The sequence below is a fragment of the Pristiophorus japonicus genome, chromosome 13 (genome assembly GCF_044704955.1).
Source record: "Pristiophorus japonicus isolate sPriJap1 chromosome 13, sPriJap1.hap1, whole genome shotgun sequence".
Classification (NCBI taxonomy): domain Eukaryota; kingdom Metazoa; phylum Chordata; class Chondrichthyes; family Pristiophoridae; genus Pristiophorus; species Pristiophorus japonicus.
Window position 1 is genome coordinate 172,676,176 of NC_091989.1, and position 20,489 is coordinate 172,696,664.

General features: G+C 44.3%; 1 protein-coding gene and 1 long non-coding RNA gene across 3 annotated transcripts; one reads left to right on the forward strand and one right to left on the reverse strand.

Moving 5' to 3' along the window:
* Window positions 1-503: 503 nt before the first annotated feature.
* On the reverse strand, window positions 504-11,457 carry cox4i1 (cytochrome c oxidase subunit 4I1). Of its 2 annotated transcripts, none has more exons than XM_070898261.1 (5): window positions 11,356-11,457; window positions 8,567-8,646; window positions 4,695-4,859; window positions 1,536-1,667; window positions 504-769 (listed from the first exon to the last, which is right to left on the reverse strand). In XM_070898261.1, exons 2-5 carry the CDS (start codon window positions 8,643-8,645, stop codon window positions 633-635), a joined length of 513 nt encoding a protein of 170 aa, XP_070754362.1. In that variant the 5' UTR covers window position 8,646; window positions 11,356-11,457; the 3' UTR covers window positions 504-632. The 2 variants fall into 2 exon arrangements, with proteins under 2 accessions (XP_070754362.1, XP_070754361.1); XM_070898260.1 differs by having other exon boundaries at window positions 11,352-11,455.
* A 1-nt stretch (window position 11,458) lies between these two features.
* LOC139278970 (uncharacterized) lies at window positions 11,459-19,550 on the forward strand. Its single transcript, XR_011596392.1, has 2 exons — window positions 11,459-12,098; window positions 19,077-19,550. It is a non-coding gene; the product is annotated as an uncharacterized lncRNA (long non-coding RNA).
* The last annotated feature ends 939 nt before the right edge of the window (window positions 19,551-20,489 follow it).

Here is a 20,489-nt window from a genome sequence, read left to right on the forward strand (position 1 = left end):
TATTTACCCATATCTTGCCCAGCAAATGTCTTCAAAACTCTTGCGCCTGATAAAAGCAGGCGTATAGCCTACTTTGACAAGCATGAGTTTTAAAACATTAAAAAAATAATTAAATTAAAAAAACATTTTTAAACTCTGCCCACTATGTTACATTTATTTTTAACCATAATTAAAAAACTCGGATTTTTTTTCCTAAGATATTTATTAACATTAATTTTAATTATGTGAGGTGTTTTTTATTATACAGGTTGAGCGTCTGAAATCCAGCAACCTCGGGACCGAGGCCATTCCGGATATTTCCGGATTTTGGAACGTCTTTGCCTGGGCCGAGGTAGCTGGAGCCAGCCCGCCGAGGTAAGGGGGGGGGGGGGGGGGCGCGAGGCTGGGGTGAGTAAAGTACTAGGGTGTGTCTGAAATTGTAGGTTCTGCATAATCCTCCTCCTCCCTCCCCCACCCAAATTTAGAATTGGCAGCTTTAAAAAAAATACAACCAGCAGACAAACTCATGTAAAGCAGTGGAGTTTATTATCAAATTTACAGACCATCCAGACTGCAAGTTAACTTCTTGAACACGTGGTCAAGCTCACATTTGAAATCTCAAACGAGTAACCATTAAGAATTCCAGTGTACATTCATTTCTTCCAAGTGTTACTTTCATAGTCCCACTGCGCAGCAATGCCTTCAACCGGGTTCATCCTCATGTCCAGCATTCTCTTGGTCTGCTGAGCCTTCCATTCATCAGAGAAAGTGTGTGGAATATCTCCATACACTGTGGATAAAGGACACAGATTAGGCCACCTACATCAGTAAACTTCTCCAGCTGGAATCGAATACTTGAAAAAGCTTTTCAATTTTAATGAGAAATGCACATGATTGAGAAAGTTATTAATGATGCCGATGCATACTTCCTCATTAGAAGTCGCCTGCTTAAACTAGTGTCTTAATCTTTTTTGATAGCAGCTTATTTTATTATTGCGGGCAAGTTTTCTTTTTAAAGTATGTCTGTTGCTACATTGATGGAAAGGACACTGACAGTTCGAAACAATACAAGATGCTGCCAGTTATTTTCAGGCTTTTCAATTCAATTACATATTCTCACCTTAAAATATTTGGAAATAAAAGCAAATCGGACATTAACTCTTACATAGAATATACAGCATAGAAACAGGTAATTCGGCCCAAACGTTTATGCTCCACTCGAGCCTCTTCCCATCCTTCCTCATCTATCAGCACAACCCTCTATTCACTCCTCCCTCATATGTTTATCTAGTTTCCCCTTAACCATGAAGTTGTAACCTGAAAATATTCCAGAATATTTCATCAATCCCTTCATTTAAATACAGGGTATATATATTCTTAAGCAAACTGCATTGCTAATGTTCACTTCCCCCACTATTGGGTACTCATTCAGTTAAAGCACAGACCATACAGGAGGTTGTGCTGCATATGTATGTGGCATATGACCCATAAACATCTTCCCCGGTAAGATTTACATAATTTAACTTATTTTGTACAACCAAATTTGTTCCACTCACCAAACATCCTCTGCCAGAAGACAATCAGTCCAGTGAAACCCAGCATGACAAGGACTCCACCGACAACAGTTTTCCATTCACTTGACGGCTTGTTCATCTCAGCAAAGCTATGGTGAAAGCGAATGCGATACACTGAGGAAATAAAATGAAAACCATCTGAATGAGAAATGTGTTTTTAGTTTACAGAATTTTTAAATAAATAACCTTAAAAGCAGAAGAGGTTATGGGGAGATTTAAGCGAGGTGTTCTAAATCATGAAGGGTTTTGATGAGAGTAAATAAGGAGAAACTGCTTCCAGTGGCAGAAGGGTCAGTAACCAGAGGGTACAGATTGAAGGCAAATGATAAAAGAACCAGAGGCAAAGGAGAATTTTAAAATTATTTTGACCCAACGAGTTATGCTCTGGAATGCACTGCCTTGAAAGCATGGTTGGAGCAGATTCAATAGTAATTTCCAAAAGGCACTGGATAAATATTGGAAACAGGGGAATTCGCAGGGCTACAGAGAGGGGGCAGGGAAGTGGGACTAACTCGATAACTATCGAGCAGCCGGCGCAGGCACAATGGAGTGAATGGTCTCCTTCTGCGCAGTATCATTTTATGATTCTAGGTAGGTTTATAACCAAAGAGCAGTGACATTGCTTGCTTCACAAATCAGTCTGTTCTGGAAGCTGCTTTTCATTCACATGGTCCTGCCCGTTAGGAGTTATTTGGTTTGATTGCCAGCCTACTAGAAAAATATGCCATGCAATAAGCAAGGTGCTGTACTTCTGGGGAGGGATGGGGAAAGAACTGCACTTCGCCTCACAGCAAGAGCACTTCACTTTGTAGAACCACGTAGTATCGCCACAAGCACCGTGGAGCAATCCACGACCTTCTCCTAACAAAAGAATTCTGAGAACCAAGTAATGCAAGGAAAAGGGATAAGGAACCTAGGAGGGAGGCAAAAGAATAATTAATTGCAGTGGATTTTAATGGATAAAATTTTATCTACAATTCAGCTGGCACACAATTGTTTTAGAAAAAGGGATAGAATGTAACCCAAAATGATTTTCAATAACCAGAATATGGAATCAAAATTTAAGATTCCAGAAAAATTACACAGCAAACTAGGCTTAAACACTTGCAAACTTGGGGGTGATGAAAAACAGTCAACCGAATATTATTTTGAGAGGGGGTGGGGACAGGGTGAAGAGAGGAGGAAGTGTCAAGCAAGAGCTCAGGACAGTTACCAAGATCTCATACCTTCATGTCCTAAATTGAGCTGATGGGGAGTAGATTACATTGATTGGGAGATATGCTTTTAATACTAGATGATACATTCCATATATAGCCTATCGGGCTGTACATCAATGCTTTTCAATTACTGTCAAAAGTTAAAAGCTGCAACTTTGTTTAAACTGGACCTTATACGTATTGAGTAGACTAGGCCTATATTCCCTAGAGTTTAGAAGAATGAGAGGTGATCTGATTGAAACATACAAAATTCTTATAGGGCTTGACAGGGTAGATGCAGGGTGGATGTTTCCCCTGGCTAGGGAGTCTAGAATCGGGGGTCACAGTCTCAGAATAAGGGATCAGTCATTTAAGACTGAGATGAGGAGAAATTTCTTCACTCAGAAGGTGGTGAATCTTTGGAATTCTCTACCACGGAGGGCTGTGGAGGTTCAGTCATTGAGTATATTCAAGACAGATCGATAAGAGTTTTGGATATTAAAGGGAATCAATGGATATGGGGGACAGTGCAGGCAAGTGGAGTTGATGTAGATCAGTCATGATCTCACTGAATGGCAGAGCAGGCTCAAGGGACCAAATAGCCTACACCAGCTCCTATTTCTTATGTCCTTATCTGAATTTCTTCACGGAAGGAATAGCAGGGGGGGCGGGGGATCAATGGTGAAAAATGCTCCAGGTACTGCTCTGACAAGGGCCACCAATAAAATGATGCCAATGTGAACACATTGTGCACACAAGAATTGTTATAAGTTTAAAAATCCTGAAGTGGCCCAATGCGCTGTCTTTCTTTTTCTAGCGACTCCAAAGACTTCCCACCAGATCTGAAATTGCATTGGCTGTAACCAGAGTTCTATATATCCATCAAATGCAGAGCTCTGACTTCTCCCACTACGTGAGGAAAATCACCTGCATAACTAGTAATCCAGCTACAAAAATAATCCTCATAGCCTAGTCAGTAAAGCATTAACTTTGGGTAACATTAAGCCATACAGATCAGATAGTCACCACCTTAATTACCAGATTGTGATACCAGGAGCAGATTTCAGCCAGGGTAGCAGTTTGAGATACCAGGAGCCGATTTCAGCCAGGGTAGCAGTTGGAGGCTGGAAAATATCTGCACTAAATATCGGAAAAAGAAAATCTTTAACGTTATGAGAAAAGATCAGGGAAAATGGGACTCCAAGTGAATTGCTCTTTAAAACAGTTGGCACATGCACAATGGCCTCCTTTCTATGCTGTAAAATTCTATGATTTTATTCTACAAGATTTTATTCTGCTTGATTACTATTCAATGAATCTTTCCAGAAACTCTACTGATGCCGGGTGATGAAAAATTGAACTCAGCTGCAATGACCTCCAGTGTCAAATAGTCTGCCAATCATCTAGACTCAGACAAAGGAGGGTCACTTTGGTCAAAGCACCAGGGAATGGCTTCAACCCACAAAACCGTTTCTCAGCACCTCAGCAGGTGAAAAAATTGGCAAAACCGCATGCTTTTGATATTGCGGAATAACTGTGTCCTACGATGCACTAGCCCGAGCTTTCACACTTGTTTCCAGTCACATTAACAAGCCAAGTAAACTGGTCTCTTCCTTTAGCATCAGGTAGTCAAATACAACATTCCTCGTAAGTTGCGCTTCAGCCTGCACAGCTCGTTTCCTTTAATGTGCAGTCCCTTTAAATTTCTGTTCATGCGCGGGAAAAGCCGGTGAGCAGCCTACGCGAGACCTTTCCCATTACTGCACGGCCGCGCGGCTTAGAGGGAACGTTGGCCATATACTGTACTTCCTTATTGAAAGAACCTTAAGATTCATGCAGTCAAACTGTAGTTGAAGGGAAGTTAGCCAGCCCCCAGCCCTCGCCCCGCCACCAATTCAGACAGGTCTGCATCTGACGTTTACACAACATCACTTTGGTTACTTACACATCAGCTTCTCGTCAACGGAAAGAGAAACCCAAGAACTTGTCTCCTTCTCCTTCAGGGACTTCTGCTCTGCAGACAAGTGTCCCACAAAGTCAACAGCCGCAAGAGGCTCATCTTTGCGATCAGAGTAAGCTGGGAGTGAATAATCTTCAATCTTTGCAACACCTGCAGGAAGCCGGTAGATTTCTCATCAGTATATAACAAAAATTAAACTCAAGCACGCATACCCACAAAGGAAAAAGAGCATTGAACATAATGCAGACCATCTTGTAGGTACTCACTCCTCTAGTGTTTGGATTAATCACTACAAATCTTGTTGAAATGTGCTGAAACCAGTTACCCATCATACAAGTCAGTGTTCTCACTATTAGCGAGGAGTCATAAGGAAATACTGCACGACTACATGGAGGCAGACAAAAAGCAGGAAACTGTAGACTAGTTAGCCTAACATCTGTGGTTGGGAGGATGTTGGAGTCCATTATTAACGAAGCAGTAGCACGACATTTGGAAAAGCAAAATTTGGTCAGGCAGAGTCAGCATGGGTTATTATGAAGGGGAAGTCATGTTTGACAAATTTGCTAGAACTCTTTGAGGATGTAACGAACAGAGTGGATAAAGGGGAACCAGTGGATGTGGTGTATTTGGACTTCCAGAAGGCATTTGACAAGGTGCCACATAAAAGGTTACTGCACAAGATAAAAGATCACGGGGTTGGGGGTAATATTGGCATGGATAGAGGATTGGCTAACCAACAAAAAACAGAGTAGGGATAAATGATTCATTCTCGGGTTGGCAATCGTAACCAGGGGGGTGCCGCATGGATCGGTGCTGCTCCTATTTCTTATGTTCTTATGACTAAAACCGCTGATATATAATGTGGCGAGTTCAGCCTGCACCGTACCATTTTCTATGTATAACACTCCCTCGTAGAATTGACCGTAGCAATTTTTCTGCTTACAATATTCCCCCCCTCCGCCCGGATCATAAACCCCAGTGCTTCTGATCTACATTAATGCTCTAGATATTAATCTCAAATGTAAACCCGCCAAGTTTCCTTATGGCACTAAAATTGCGATGGAGGATGCAATTTATAGAAAGATTTAGACTGTCTATGGCAAATTAAATTTAACTAAAATGTAAGGTTTTCCACAAGAGACTGAATTGGTAGAGAGGCGCTTAAGAAGGGACTTAGACCCATCACATTCAATGCCTGGACAATGTGAAAAGCAATTGAAGCAGGGTACTGGAGCATATCGGCAGAACAGCAGTGTACAAGTCTCCAGAGGTTATACTGAACCTGTACAATGCATTTGTCAGACCACAGTTTGGAGTACTGTATTCGGTTCTGTGCACTCCAATAAAAAGCATTGATGCATACAAGCATTGCAGAAGGTCCACAAAAGAACAAGACTGATTTACAATTGTAAAGGCGATAAACTAGGTGCAATGATGAGATGCTCAAGGTCTACAGCCTAGAATGAAGACGGTTAAAGGCCTCTCAAAGTTGTAAGATTAAAAAGATGAAAATAAGAAACCCTGAGCATTACCTCAAATTGAGTCAGGAAAGTAGAATTTGATGACAAACTTAAATTAGTGCAAAGTGGATTTAAATTGGTATTTGGAAAGCCATTGTTGAACATTTGGAATAATCTGGCCAATGTGGCAGTAGAGGGAAAAATATGAGACACATTAAGTGCAGATAGATACAATTGGAGAGATGATCTCAATGGCCTTTCTGGTTCTTAACTTTCCTTATATAAATATCTCCACTATTTCATGTTAAGTTTGAGGAACAATCGCTATGTCTACTAAGGGGCAATTCACACGAGACATTATTTATAGGACCTATTTAGGATTGAGGATGAGATCTGTGCATGTAGTAAGAATCAAGAGATGTTAACACTACTGTAGGTTGTATTCGCAGTGCCAGATGAACAAATAGAGGGGCTTCCAATGTTTCTGCTACAAAGTGCAAGACTGTTCAAGAGTCAGGATAAATGGGTCATTTTCAGGTTGGCAAACTAGTGAGGTGCCACAGGGATCGGTGCTGGGGCCTCAAGTATTTACAATCTATATTAATGACTTGGATGAATGGAACAAGTACATTGTAGCCAAATTTGCTGACAATACAAAGATAGGTGGGAAAGCAAGTTGTGAGGAGGATATAGATAGGTTAAGTGAGTGGGCAAAAATTTGGCAGGTGGGAGTATAATGTGAGAAAATGTGAGGTTATCCATTTTGATAGGAAGAATAGAAAAGCAAAATGTTATTTAAATGGAAAGAGACTACAGAGTGCAGTGTATCAGAGGGATCTGGGTGTCCTCGTACATGAAACGCAGTTAGTACGCAGGTACATCAAGTAATTAGGAAGGCAAATGAAATGTTGGCCTTTACTGCGAGGGGGATGAAGTAGGGAAGTCCTGCTACAACTGTGCAGGGTGTTGGTCTCCTTATTTAAGGAAGGATATACTTTAATTGGAAGCAGTTCAGAGAAGGTTCACTAGGTTGATTCCTGAGATGAAGGAGTTGTCTTATGAGGAAAGGTTGAGCCTTAACTCATTGGAGTTTAGAAGACTGAGAGGTGATCGTATTGAAACATTTAAGATTGAGGGGGCTTGAAGGGTAGATACTGAGAGGATATTTCCCCTCCTGTGAGAATCTAGAACTAGGGGGCATAGTTTCAGAATAAGGGGTCGCCCATTTAAAACTGAGATGAGGAGGAATTTCTTCTGAGGGTTGTCAATCTTTGGAATTCTCTACCCCAGATAGCTGGGGCTGAGTCATTGAATATATTTAAGGCTGAGACACAGATTCTTGAACTATAAAAAGGAGTCAATGGTTATGGGGAACAGGCAGTAAAGTGGAGTTGAGGCCAAGATCAGATGAGCCATGACCTTACTGAATGGAGGAGGCAGCTCAGGGGGGGCCATATGGCCTAATCCTGTTCCTGCTCCTATTTCTTTTGTCTTTTTGAAATCAAACTGCCCTTCAAACTTAGCATTTTCTTCCCAACATTTAGCACAGCAATTATTCTCCAGCAGAGCACCAATATACAGAACACAAAGCTGAACAAATGTTTTGACTCTGAAGTAAAATTAAATAAGCATATCATTGAACCAGTCTCTGGGCAAAAAGCTCCTTGTTTTAATTTAATCCTCAAAAAAGGTGAAGACATAGAAATGTCTTTACTGATTTTGGTGTATAAACACCTCAAATATATAATTCTGGAGCTGCTCCACCAGAGTGGATGAAGAGGCATTACCAATACATGTTATAGTTTCAATTTACCAATGGAGCAATCCAATGAAAAAACAGTTGAAAAATATCACCCCTGAATGCCATCAATATTAAAAAAGGTACAGGTTGAACCTCCCTTATCCAGAACCATTCTCGGCCACCGGGTGGCGCATGCGCAGAACTCGGACATGAACAAATTGAAGTCATCCTCGCTGCCGACTCCCACAATCGCTGGCCTGATCCCACAATGCAATCCGATCCCCCCCCCCCCACCCCCACCCAATGATCTCTCTGCCGCACTCCCAGCCCCAATATCCCCTTGCTCAGTGCCTGTACCATCCAATTTAACGTGACCACCCCTCGTCCAGAAAAATCCCTTATCCAGAACAGGCCAGGCCCCAAGGGTTCCAGATAAGGAGGTTCAACCTGTATTTGCTCATGATACATTATACCCTTAAACCAAGTAAAGAATGAAAATTGATCCATTACATGAATATCTAATATTGTATTAGTGATAAGAACCAGCAATGCAGATACTGATGGTGATCCAGGACATGCAACCAATATTGGACCAGCACTCTATCTCAGCACTAGAAGTTAGAACCTCGAATCACAGATAGTCTTTTGCAACTCACCATGTCCATGGGCTCGCAGGCAAACAGAAGTGGAAAGCACACGCTTGCTGAGGAGACTCAGAGCCCTTGAAGCCAACATCCTGTAATGTTTTTGCAAAAGACATTTGTCAGATCTCAACCTCTAACATAGCTAAAATGCATTTAGAAAGGGAAAGTCTAAAATAAGAACCCAGCATAGCATTTGGTAGAGGTTGCAAATACCAATGCTTCAAGAGCAAAGTCAAGGTTCTAATATAATAACCCTTCAAAAAAAGTTAGAATGGGCACACGGTTAAGAAATTGGCAAAACCAAAAATGGATTGATCAGGTTAAACCAGTCACCCATGGAACTAGAAGCTGCTTTGATCAAAAATACAGGTCTGCAGACTTATCTTTTAAGCATCTTCCTTACAGGTCGAGTTATAAACTGGAGTGATCAAAAATCATTTTTAAACATTTCTCAATATAAGCTGCATATGCATTCAGATCATCAAAAGCAATTCTTACACGAAACTGCTATATTCAGACATATTTGCAGTAGGGCTAACTGAATAACAGTACCCAATGACCTTGCAGGGTAATTTTACAAGCACACGTCCAGGAGGAATTGAAATTATATTCTGACATTCCTACCAAGTCTAGTTAAATTTCCACACCTAGAATGACTTCCTTCCCCCCACACCCCCCACCAAAAGATCTACTATAATAAATTAGCACAATGTGCTTTCACTTCCCTATTATGATTCACATGCAATCAATACAGGTAATTTGAAATGATACTTGAAGTTCATACATATGCTGATTAAAGCACAGGGCATCACCTGTAAACTAACAGTCACCATAGATAAATAATCCTGTAAAAAAATATTGGTGTAGTGTGACAATAGAAAATTCAGATGCAGAAAGGGGAGGGAATGCACTCCAGCAATATAACAAATGGATAAAGATTGCAGCAATTGCATAACCAGGAGGAGCAAATATTTGGACTGGAGTTTCCTATTTAAGCTTAGAAAGTCAATTTATCCTCATTAAACTACCAATTTTAAGACAGATGGCTGCAGTAAGGATCCAGCCAGGCAGTCCTCCATTTGCACTGCCTGGAACTGCAATTCTCCTGCCCAAGTGGCTGAATGGCCTACTCCTATTTCTATGTTCTTACTGAGGGTTGCTATATATCTGCACTGCAGCTCAAATCACCAGAATCTGTGGGAAAGTTCAGACTGAATACAACAGATGCTACTCGCCTATTAAAGTAAAGCTAAATTGGACATGATGTCATTGAATGGTGGTGCAGGCTCAAAGGGCTGAATGGCCTACTCCTGCACCTATTTTCTATGTTTCTATGTAAAACTCCATGACTCTCAATTATGTAATGCTGGAGTGTACTTAAAGATTCAAATAACTGTACCTTGATAAATTCTTCAAATCTTGCAATCTTAGTTTATGACATCAGATCACCGAGTTAGTCATGATAAACTCGAACCTATAGTTATACTAAAAGTGAAACCAGGTAGGCAAAATACCAACTTTCAAATATTGGCACTCTTTCAAAAAGTCTCTGTACGGAAATACTGTTGACATCACATTTCTTTTTTAATGTACATTAACGTAAGAATAAATAATTTCAGATGGGTAATACATCAGAAATGTAAATGGATACATGTAACCCATATATTCTTCCTGACTTAACCACAGTTGAAGTCTTCAGGAAAAGATAATTGAATTACAATCTCAACATCATTTAAGTGTGTCCTGTTGGACTCTGGACAACATTCCTAGTGTTCAGGCACACTTAAGAATTGTGCCAATTTAAAAAAAAAAGTTAATTTTAAACTCTCGAGCATATTGTCTAATCCAATCATCTGGCCAGTCAATAAACCAAGTTATCTATTGATAACCTGGCACATTAGAATTCTGGGCATTCATACTTTTCACAGTGTAACAATGAAACTCAGTATCATCTGGTTGGCGCCTGGTTCTTCAAATTTTGATTCCTCAAAAAAGCTGCAGCAGTCACATAACCCTAATCAATAGCACGCAGTGATTTTATGGAATATCACTTATTCCTTTCCATATTTGAAAAAAAAGCAACGCATTATGGAGATTTAAGAATTGGCCCCAAGGTTTAGCCACTGCAGGGGCTCCTTCTGCATGAAAATCTAGCAGATGACCGTAACGATGCCATTTCCAGTTATTTTAATTCCAGCCAAGTCGTTCGACGTTATTTCAGGTCGAAGACAGAAATGCTGCTTCCTGCTTTTGCAGGGCTGGTGAAATGAGCGAAAAAGCACCAGAGACAGGAAACGCGAGCACGGAGCCAGCCAGGGAGGTGACCTTCATCCTACTCATCCTCCATAGCCCAGCGGCTCTCCAAGCCCCTCCAACAAGCTCCGACAGCCCCAGTGGTGCAGGGGCTGGAGGAGGGGCGCACACACACACTGCGGCGAGGGCCCAAGGCACTTGGCCAAGGTCAGGGCGTCCTAGGCGGCGGCCCAAGAGGCCGGCGGGCGGTGAGGGGAGATGGGAGGGGAGGGATGGAGAGGGCGCGGAGAGAAGAAGAGGGGAGTTGAACAAACACCGTCTCCTCTCTGAACCGAACCCCCGCGTCCCGGACAACCAGGTCACCCGGCTCTCGGGGGAAGGCCTCCAATTTAAAACATGAATCAAACGCCCCCGCCGCCGGGACGCACACACGCGGCTGGGTATGGCCGGATACAGCGCCACCGAGGATAGCCGGGCCCGACTCACACCCCCGGCGCGGCGTCGCTCGCTAGCTAACCCGCCCCGAGCACGGACGGACACTCACTCGCTCGCTCGCTCGCTCGCTGGGCGATCACCCACAGCCGCCGAACCGTTAGAGGCGGGAGAGAGGAAGCGGCGTCACGCAACCGGAAGCGCGCCCTCCCCGCGCAAAGCACCTCGGGGGAAATGGTAACCCACAGCAACTGGCTGGGGCAATTCGCACTCATCATCATAGGCGGTCCCTCGAATGGAGGATGACTTGCTTCCACGTCAAAAAGTTCACAGGTGTTTCAATGAAGGACCTAATACTCCAGGTCGAAGGATGGAAGATGCCTGTGCGTGGATTTTTTTAACACCAGCCACCACACGGGCTTGACAGAGCTAGGTCTTGGTCCAGTGACAAGGACTAACCAAGACGACTGGAGACCTGCTCTGCTGCAGACCTAGTGCGCACACATATCGCAGTGTGGGCTGGCCCATGCTGTTTCTGGGCCCCGAACTCACGCCTCTCCTGGGCCCCGATCACATCCCTCTACAGCCTCTCGCCCCGACCTCGCCGTTCCTGCTGTACCTGCCCACGCTCCAGTCACCGACCTGGACCTTGATGACGTCCATTTTCACTGCCGTTGCTCTCCTGCTCCAGCACGTGCTGCTCCCTGGAGTGGTAGGCTGCCACGCTGCTCCTTCCGCTCCCCGGCCTGCTTCGATGGTGTTTGCAGGCAGACTGCTGCTCTCCCGCTCATTGACTGCTCAAGGAAAGGACCTAACCCAGAGCAACTGTTCACAGTAGAATAACTTAACAAAGGTTCACGTGAGTTTGTTTCCCCATTAAACTCACGTGAACTCGCACTGGCTATATATAGGATTGCGGAGAAACTGGCGTGCATTATCACCCTCATAAACCAAAATATTGATTTAATTTGTTAAGTATTCTAGTTGTTGTGCCCCTTTAACAAGAGGGGGACTTGGTTAATAGTATAATTTAAAATAGTTCCATCATCATCAAATCGAGGAATTCTTGCTTCCACTCTAAAAGTGAGATCTCAGGTGACTGAACAGTCCAATGTGGGAATTACAGTCTCTGACACAGGTGGGACAGACAGTGGCTGAAGGAAAGGGTGGGTGGGTGGGGAGTCTGGCTTACTGCAGGCTCTTTCCGCTGCTTGCACTTGATTTCTGCATGCTCTCGACGATGAGACTCGAGGTGCTCACCACGCTCCCAGATGCTCTTCCTCCACTTAGGGCGGTCTTTAGCCAGGGATTCCCAGGTGTCGGTGGGGATGTTGCACTTTTTCAAGGAGGCTTTGAGAGTTCGTTCTATATGGGACTGAGCATCATCATTTAAACTATATATAGGTCTGACTTTACTGGATCATCATACAGGCCAAATATGAGACTGATTTTACAGTTTCATCATATGGGTTATGTATCATAGAATCAGTCATAGAAATTTACAACACGTCGTGTCTGCGCCGGCCGACAAAGAACTATCCAGCCTAATCCCACTTTCCAGCTTTTGGTCTGTAGCCCTGCAGGTTATGGCACTTTGATTGCACATCCAAATACTTTTTAAATGTGGTGAGGGTTTCTGCCTCTATCACCCTGTCAAGCAGTGAGTTCCAGACCCCCACCACCCTCTGGGTGAAGAAATTAAACCTCCAACCAATTACTTTCAATCTGGTTATTAACCCCTCTGCTAAAGGAAATAGGTCCACTCTAGGCCCCTCATAATTTTATACACCTCAATAAGGTGTCCCCTCAACTCCAAAAAAAACAAACCCACCCTATCCAATCTTTCCTCATATCTAAAATTCCCCAGTCCCGGCAACGTCCTTCAAAATCTCCTCTGTACCCTCTCTAGTGCAATCACATATTTCCTGTAATGTGGTGACCAGAACTGCACACAGTACTCTAGCTGTGACCTAACTAATGTTTTATACAGTTCAAGCATAACCCCCCTGCTCTTGTATTCTATGTCTTGGCTAATAAAGACAAGTATTCTGTATGCCTTCTTAACCACCTTATCTACCTGGCCTGCTATCTTCAGGGATCTGTGGATCTGCACTCCAAAGTCCCTTTGTTCCTCAGTGTCCGACCATTTAATGTGTGTTCCCTTGTCTTGTTATCTCTCCCTAAATGTATTACCTCACACTTCTCCGGATTGAATTTAATTTGCTACTGTTCTGCCCATCTGGCCAATTCATTGATATCTTCCTGCAGTCTCCAGCTTTCTTCTTCATTATCAGCCACACAGCCGGATTTAGTATCATCTGCAAACTTCTTAATCATACCCCCTACATTCAAGTCTAAATCATTGATACATACCACAAAAAGCAAGGGACCTAGTACTGAGCCCTGCGGAACCCCACTGGAAACAGCCTTCCAGTCACAAACATCATCATCATCATAGGCAATCCCTCGGAATCGAGGAGGACTTGCTTCCACTCCCAAAGTGAGTTCTTTGATGGCTGAACAGTCTGATACGAGAGCCACAGACCCTGTTACAGGTGGGACAGACATTCGACGGGGGAAAGGGTCGATCGGGCTGGTTTGCCGCGCGCTCCTTCCGCTGCCTGCGCCTGGCCTCTTCATGCTCCTTACGTCGAGACTCAAAGAGCTCATCCCAGATGGACTTTCTCCACCTCGGGCTGTCTGCGGCCAGGGTCTCCCAGGTGTCAGTGGTGCTGTCGCACTTTACCAGGGAGGCTTTGAGGGTGTCCTTATAACGTTTCCGCTGTCCTCCTTTGGCGCGTTTACCATGAAGCATAAAGCATTTGCTTAGGGAATCTCATATTTGGCATGCGAGCTATGTGGCCTGCCCTGCGAAGCTGATCGAGTGTGGTCAGTGCTTCAATACTGGGGATGTTAGCCTGGTCGAGGACACTGCTGTTGGTGCGCCTGTCCTCCCAGGAGGTTTGTAGGATCTTGCGGAGATATCGTTGGTAATATATCTCCAACGACTTGAGGTGCCTTCTGTACATCGTCTACGCCTCAGACCCATACAGGAGGGCGGGTATTACTACAGCCCTGTAGACCATGAGTTGGTGGTAGATTTGAGAGCCTGGTCTTCAAACACTCTTTTCCTCAGGCGGCTGAAGGCTGCACTGGCGCAATGGAGGAGAAGTTGAATCTCCGCATCAATGTCTGCCTTTGTTGATAAGAGGCTCCCGAGATATGGGAAATGGTTCATCTTAGACTGGGTGTTGTGTAATGAGAGAGGATTAATTAGCAATCTCATTGTGCGAGGCCCCTTGGGTAAGAGTGACCATAATATGGTGGAATTCTACATTAGGATGGAGAATGAAACAGTTAATTCAGAGACCATGGTCCAGAACTTAAAGCAAGGTAACTTTGAAGGTATGAGGCGTGAATTGGCTAGGATAGATTGGCGAATGATACTTAAGGGGTTGACAGTGGATGGGCAATGGCAGACATTTAGAGACCGCATGGATGAACTACAACAATTATACATCCCTGTCTGGCATAAAAATAAAAAAGGGAAAGTGGCTCAACCGTGACTATCAAGGGAAATCAGGGATAGTATTAAAGCCAAGGAAGTGGCATACAAATTGGCCAGATATAGCAGTGAACCCGGGGACTGGGAGAAATTTAGAACTCAGCAGAGGAGGACAAAGGGTTTGATTAGGGCAGGGAATAGAGTACGAGAGGAAGCTGGCAGGGAACATTAAGACGAACTGCAAAAGCTTCTATAGATATGTAAAGAGAAAAAGGTTAGTAAAGACAAACGTAGGTCCCCTGCAGTCAGAATCAGGGGAAGTCATAACTGGGAACAGAAATGGCAGACCAATTGAACAAGTACTTTGGTTCGGTATTCACTAAGGAGGACACAAACAACCTTCCGGATATAAAAGGGGTCAGAGGGTCTAGTAAGAAGGAGGAACTGAGGGAAATCCTTATTAGTTGGGAAATTGTGTTGGGGAAATTGATGGGATTGAAGGCCGATAAATCCCCAGGACCTGATGGACTGCATCCCAGAGTACTTAAGGAGGTGGCCTTGGAAATAGCGGATGCATTGACAGTCATTTTCCAACATTCCATAGACTCTGGATCAGTTCCTATGGAGTGGAGCGTAGCCAATGTAACCCCACTTTTTAAAAAAGGAGGGAGAGAGAAAACAGGGAATTATAGACCGGTTAGCCTGACATCGGTAGTGGGTAAAATGATGGAATCAATTATTAAGGATGCCATAGCAGCGCATTTGGAAAGAGGTGACATGATAGGTCCAAGTCAGCATGGATTTGTGAAAGGAAAATCATGCTTGAATAATCTTCTGGAATTTTTTGAGGATGTTTCCAGTAGAGTGGACAAGGGGGAACCAGTTGATGTGGTGTATTTGGACTTTCAGAAGGCTTTCGACAAGGTCCCACACAAGAGATTAATGTGCAAAGTTAAAGCACATGGGATTGGGGGTAGTGTGCTGACATGGATTGAGAACTGGTTGTCAGACAGGAAGCAAAGAGTAGGAGTAAATGGGTACTTTTCAGAATGGCAGGCATTGACTAGTGGGGTACCGCAAGGTTCTATGCTGGGGCCCCAGCTGTTTACATTGTACATTAATGATTTGGACGAGGGGATTAAATGTAGTATTTCCAAATTTACGGATGACACTAAGTTAGGTGGCAGTGTGAGCTGCGAGGAGGATGCTATGAGGCTGCAGAAATGTACATGGTAGATGAAGTGTAATGTGGATAAATGTGAGGTTATCTACTTTGGTGGTAAAAACAGGGAGACTTCTTCACCCAGAGAGTGGTGAAACTGTGGAATTCTCTACCACAGAAAGTTGTTGAGGCCAATTCACTAAATATATTCAAAAAGGAGTTCGATGCAGTCCTTACTACTAGGGGGATCAAGGGGTATGGCGAGAAAGCAGGAATGGGGTACTGAAGTTGCATGTTCAGCCATGAACTCATTGAATGGCGGTGCAGGCTCGAAGGGCCGAATGGCCTACTCCTGCACCTATTTTCTATGTTTCCATGTTTGTCCAGGGCTGCACCGTGGATCTTGATGATTGGAAGGCAGTGCTGTGCAGCGATGACAGGCTGATGAAGGACCTTTGTCTTACGGATTTTAGGCGTAAGGCCCATGCTTTCATATGCCTCAATGAATACATTGACTATATTCTGGGGCTCAGCCTCTGAATGTGCACAGATGCAGACATCGTCCGCATACTGCAGCTCATTGACAGCGGTCGGGGTGATCTTGGACCTGGCCTGGAGGCGTAGTTTAAACAGCTTCCCACTCGTTCTGTAGTTTAATTCCACTCCAGCGGGGAGCTTGTTGATTGTGAGGTGGAGCATGGTGGCGAGGAAGACTGAGAAGAAGGTTGGAGCGATAACGCAACCCTGTTTGACCCCGGTCCGGATGTGGATTGGGTCTGTAATGGATCCGTTGGTAAGGATCATGGCCTGCATGTAATTGTGAAGCAGGCGAAGGATGTTGGCAAACTTTTTGGGGCATCCAAAATGGAGGAGGACGCTCCGTAGACCCTCACTGTTGACAGTGTCAAAAGCCTTTGTAAGATCGAAAAAGGCCCTGTATAAGGGCTGGCGATGCTCCCTGCATTTTTCCTGCAACTGGCGCGCTGCAAAGATCATGTCTGTTGTGCCCCGTAGGGGACGAAATCTGCATTGTGATTCGGGAGGAGTTCCTCGGCCACAGGGAGAAGACGATTGAGGAGAACTCTCCCAGTGGCTGAAAGCAGGGAGATTCCTCTGTAGTTGCCACAGACGGACTTGTCCCCCTTTTTAAAAATGGTCACAATCACTGCATCTCTGAGATTTTCCGGCATGCTCTCCTCCCTCCAGATGAGAGAGATGAGGTCATGTATCCACGCCAACAGCGCCTTTCCGCCATACTTTAGCACCTCAGCAGGGATTCCATCCGCACCCGTAGCCTTGTTATTCTTAAGCTGTTTTATGGCTTTGCCAATCTCGTGCAACATTGGAGTTTCACTGAGTTGGCAGCGGGTGGCATGCTGCGGGATGGAATTGAGAACACTCGAGTCAAAGGCAGAGTCTTGATTGAGGAGATCTTCAAAGTGCTCCTTCCATCAGGCCCTGACAGCCTCGGTGTCCTTGATGAGTGTTTCCCTGTTCTTGGCCAGAAGTGGGTTGGGGCCTTGGGAGTTTGGACAGTAGGTGGCCTTGACTGCAGTGAAGAATCCTCACATATCGTGGCTGTCGGCCAGTTGTTGTATCTCCTGTGCTTTCTCCAAATACCACCTGTTCTTTAGGTCCCGAGTTTTTTGTTGGACCTGAGCCTTGAGCCCTCTGGTAATGTTGTTTTGCAGCTCCCAAGTTGGGCTGTTGCTTGAGGCTCAGAAATGCTTTGCGCTTGCGATCTATTAGTTCTTCGATCACCTGATCCTTTTCATCAAACCAGTCCTGATGTTTTCTGGTTGAGTGACCAAGTGTCTCGTCACAGGCACTGGTTATAGAGGCCTGGAGGGCAGACCAAGCGCTATGGGGATTCAGCATCTTGGGGTCATCAAGGCACCAGATTGGCTGTGAGGAGCTGGCTGTATAGGGCTCTCTTAGCTGGGTATCTAAGTGCCCTGGCATTAACTTTTTGCGGAACTGCTTCTGCTGTCCCCTCTGCTTTGAGGCAATGTTAATGTTGATGATGGATCGGATTAGGCGGTGGTCCGTCCAGCAGTCATCAGCTCCTGTCACAGCGCGGGTGATGCGCACATCCTTGCGATCCCTGGCTCGGACAATGACATAGTCAAGCAGGTGCCAGTGTTTGGAGCGAGGGTGTTGTCACGATGCCTTGGCGGAACAGGATGTTGGTAATGAGGAGTTCATGTTCTAGACATTTTGTCAGGAGTAGGGTACCGCTGGAATTGGCTTTCCCTACCTCCTCTCTGCCAATCACGCCTCCCCAGAGGGCTGTGTCTTTGCCAACCCTGGCATTAAAATCACCCAGGAGGATCAATTTGTCATCCGTGGGGACACGGGACAAGGATATCTCGAGGTTGGAATAAAAACCCTCTTTAGCCTCATCTGTTGCATCGAGTGTGGGGGCGTATGCACTGATAACTGTGGCACATTGGTTCCGAGATAGGGTGATACGGAGAGTCATGAGGCGTTCGTTGACCCTACAGGGGGAGTCTTTGAGGCGGTCGACCAGTTCATTCTTGACAGCAAGGCCGACTCCATGAAGGCGGCATTCTGCCTCTGGTTTCCCTTTCCAGAAGAATGTGTAATCTCCACCATGTTCCTTCAATTGGCCTTCCCCTGCCCGCCGGGTCTCGCTTAGGGCAGCGATGTCAATGTCAAAACGTCTTGAGTTCCCGGGCAACTAACACACCCATCAACCATTACCCTTTGCTTCGTGCCTCTGAGCCAATTTTGGATCCAACTTGCCACTTTGTCCTGGATCCCATGGGCTTTTACTTTCATGGCCAGTCTGTCATGTGGAACTGTAAGGGGTATAGAAGAATTGTAAGGGGATAAAATACGGTCACTAAAGTGGAAGTAGACAGACAGACAGATGGTCACTAAAGTGGATACTGAAGGTAGTGAATTGATCTGACACATGGTCCAGATTGTAGGGCTTATCAGTATTAGGAGGTTCTGAGGAATCAGGAGTTCCTCTACCTTACGGATATATCGTAAATTGACAGATTGTATGTAAAACTCGTTTATGTATGTAAAGCACGCTAATAACACTCACTTACAATGGGTTTTAAGAAGGGGAAGCAGCAAAGCTTGCTATGCAGCAAAGCTTGAAGGTTAATGAACTATCCGTTGTGTTAACCTTATTACAGATGGATGGAAACTTACATTCAGTACAGAACAACAACCACCAAGGACAGGAGGGAGTCAACAGTCTAGAAACATAGATTGTAACAGCATCTGAATCTCATGAGAACGAGAACATTTTGACTGGAGTTCTCTTGGGAAAGGGATAAGAAACCAGGTGTTTGGGAACAGGATAGCAAACCCTGGGAAATAAGATTAATTCACACGTCATGAGGAACTGAGGCAAAGTTGACACCACGGAACAACACATTCCGGAAGGATGATGGGAGATGGAGAGGTGGGGAGAACCACTCAGAGCCAGTCTGATAAGGGTCAACGAATCAATGTAACTTCGCTGATAGCAGTAGGCCAATTGGTGGCTTTGTAGGAGGGTTGCACACCTCGGAAAATGTATAACTGTCGATGTAAAACCTCTGTTCTTAGAAGGTTCATCCGTGAACTCTTCCCCTGCATGCTTGAATAAAGACCGGTCGAACCGAGGTTTTGTCTGAGTGATTCCGCGGTCGCTATACGAGCGGGGACATGGGCGGGTGTCGATTCCTTATATCAGGGAGTCCACCTTGAAGAAGAGAAGTCTTTTTACCCTATCATGGACTTTATCAAAAGCCTTGCTAAAATTCATATACACTACATCATACGCATTACCCTTATTGACCCTCCTTGTTACCTCCTCAAAATATTTATTTAAGTAAGTCAGACACGACCTTCCCGTAAATCCATGCTGACTGTTCTTGATTAATCCCTGTCTTTCTAAATGAAGGTTTATCCTGTCCCTCATAATTTGTTCCAATAATTTTCCCACCACCAAGGTTAGGCTGACTGGCTTGTAATTACTCGGTCTATCCCTTTCTCCCTTTTAAAACAAAGGTGCATTAGCAGTCCTCCAGTCCTCTGGCACCACACCTGTCGCCAGAGAGGATTAGAAAATGATGGTCAGAGCCTCTGCTATTTCCACTTTTGCTTCTCAACAGCCTGGGATACATTTAATCTGGGACTGACTTTACTGGATCATCATATAGGTTATAGATTCAACTGACTTTACAGTATCATCATATAGGTTATATACGGGACCGACGCTATAGTGTCATCATATAGGCTATATATAGGACTGACTTTACTGGATCAACATATAAGCTATATATGGGACTGACTGTACAGTATCATCATATAAGTTATATATAGGACCGACTTTACTGGATCATCATATAGGCAATATGTGGGACTGACTGTACAGTATCATAGGTTATATATGGGACCAACTTTACTGGAACATACAGTCTTATGTGGGACTAACTTTACAGTATCATCATATAGGTTATATAAAGGACTAATGTTACAGTATCATATATGTTATATATAGGACTGACTTTACAGTATCATATGGATTATATATGTGGCTGAGTATACAGTATTATCAT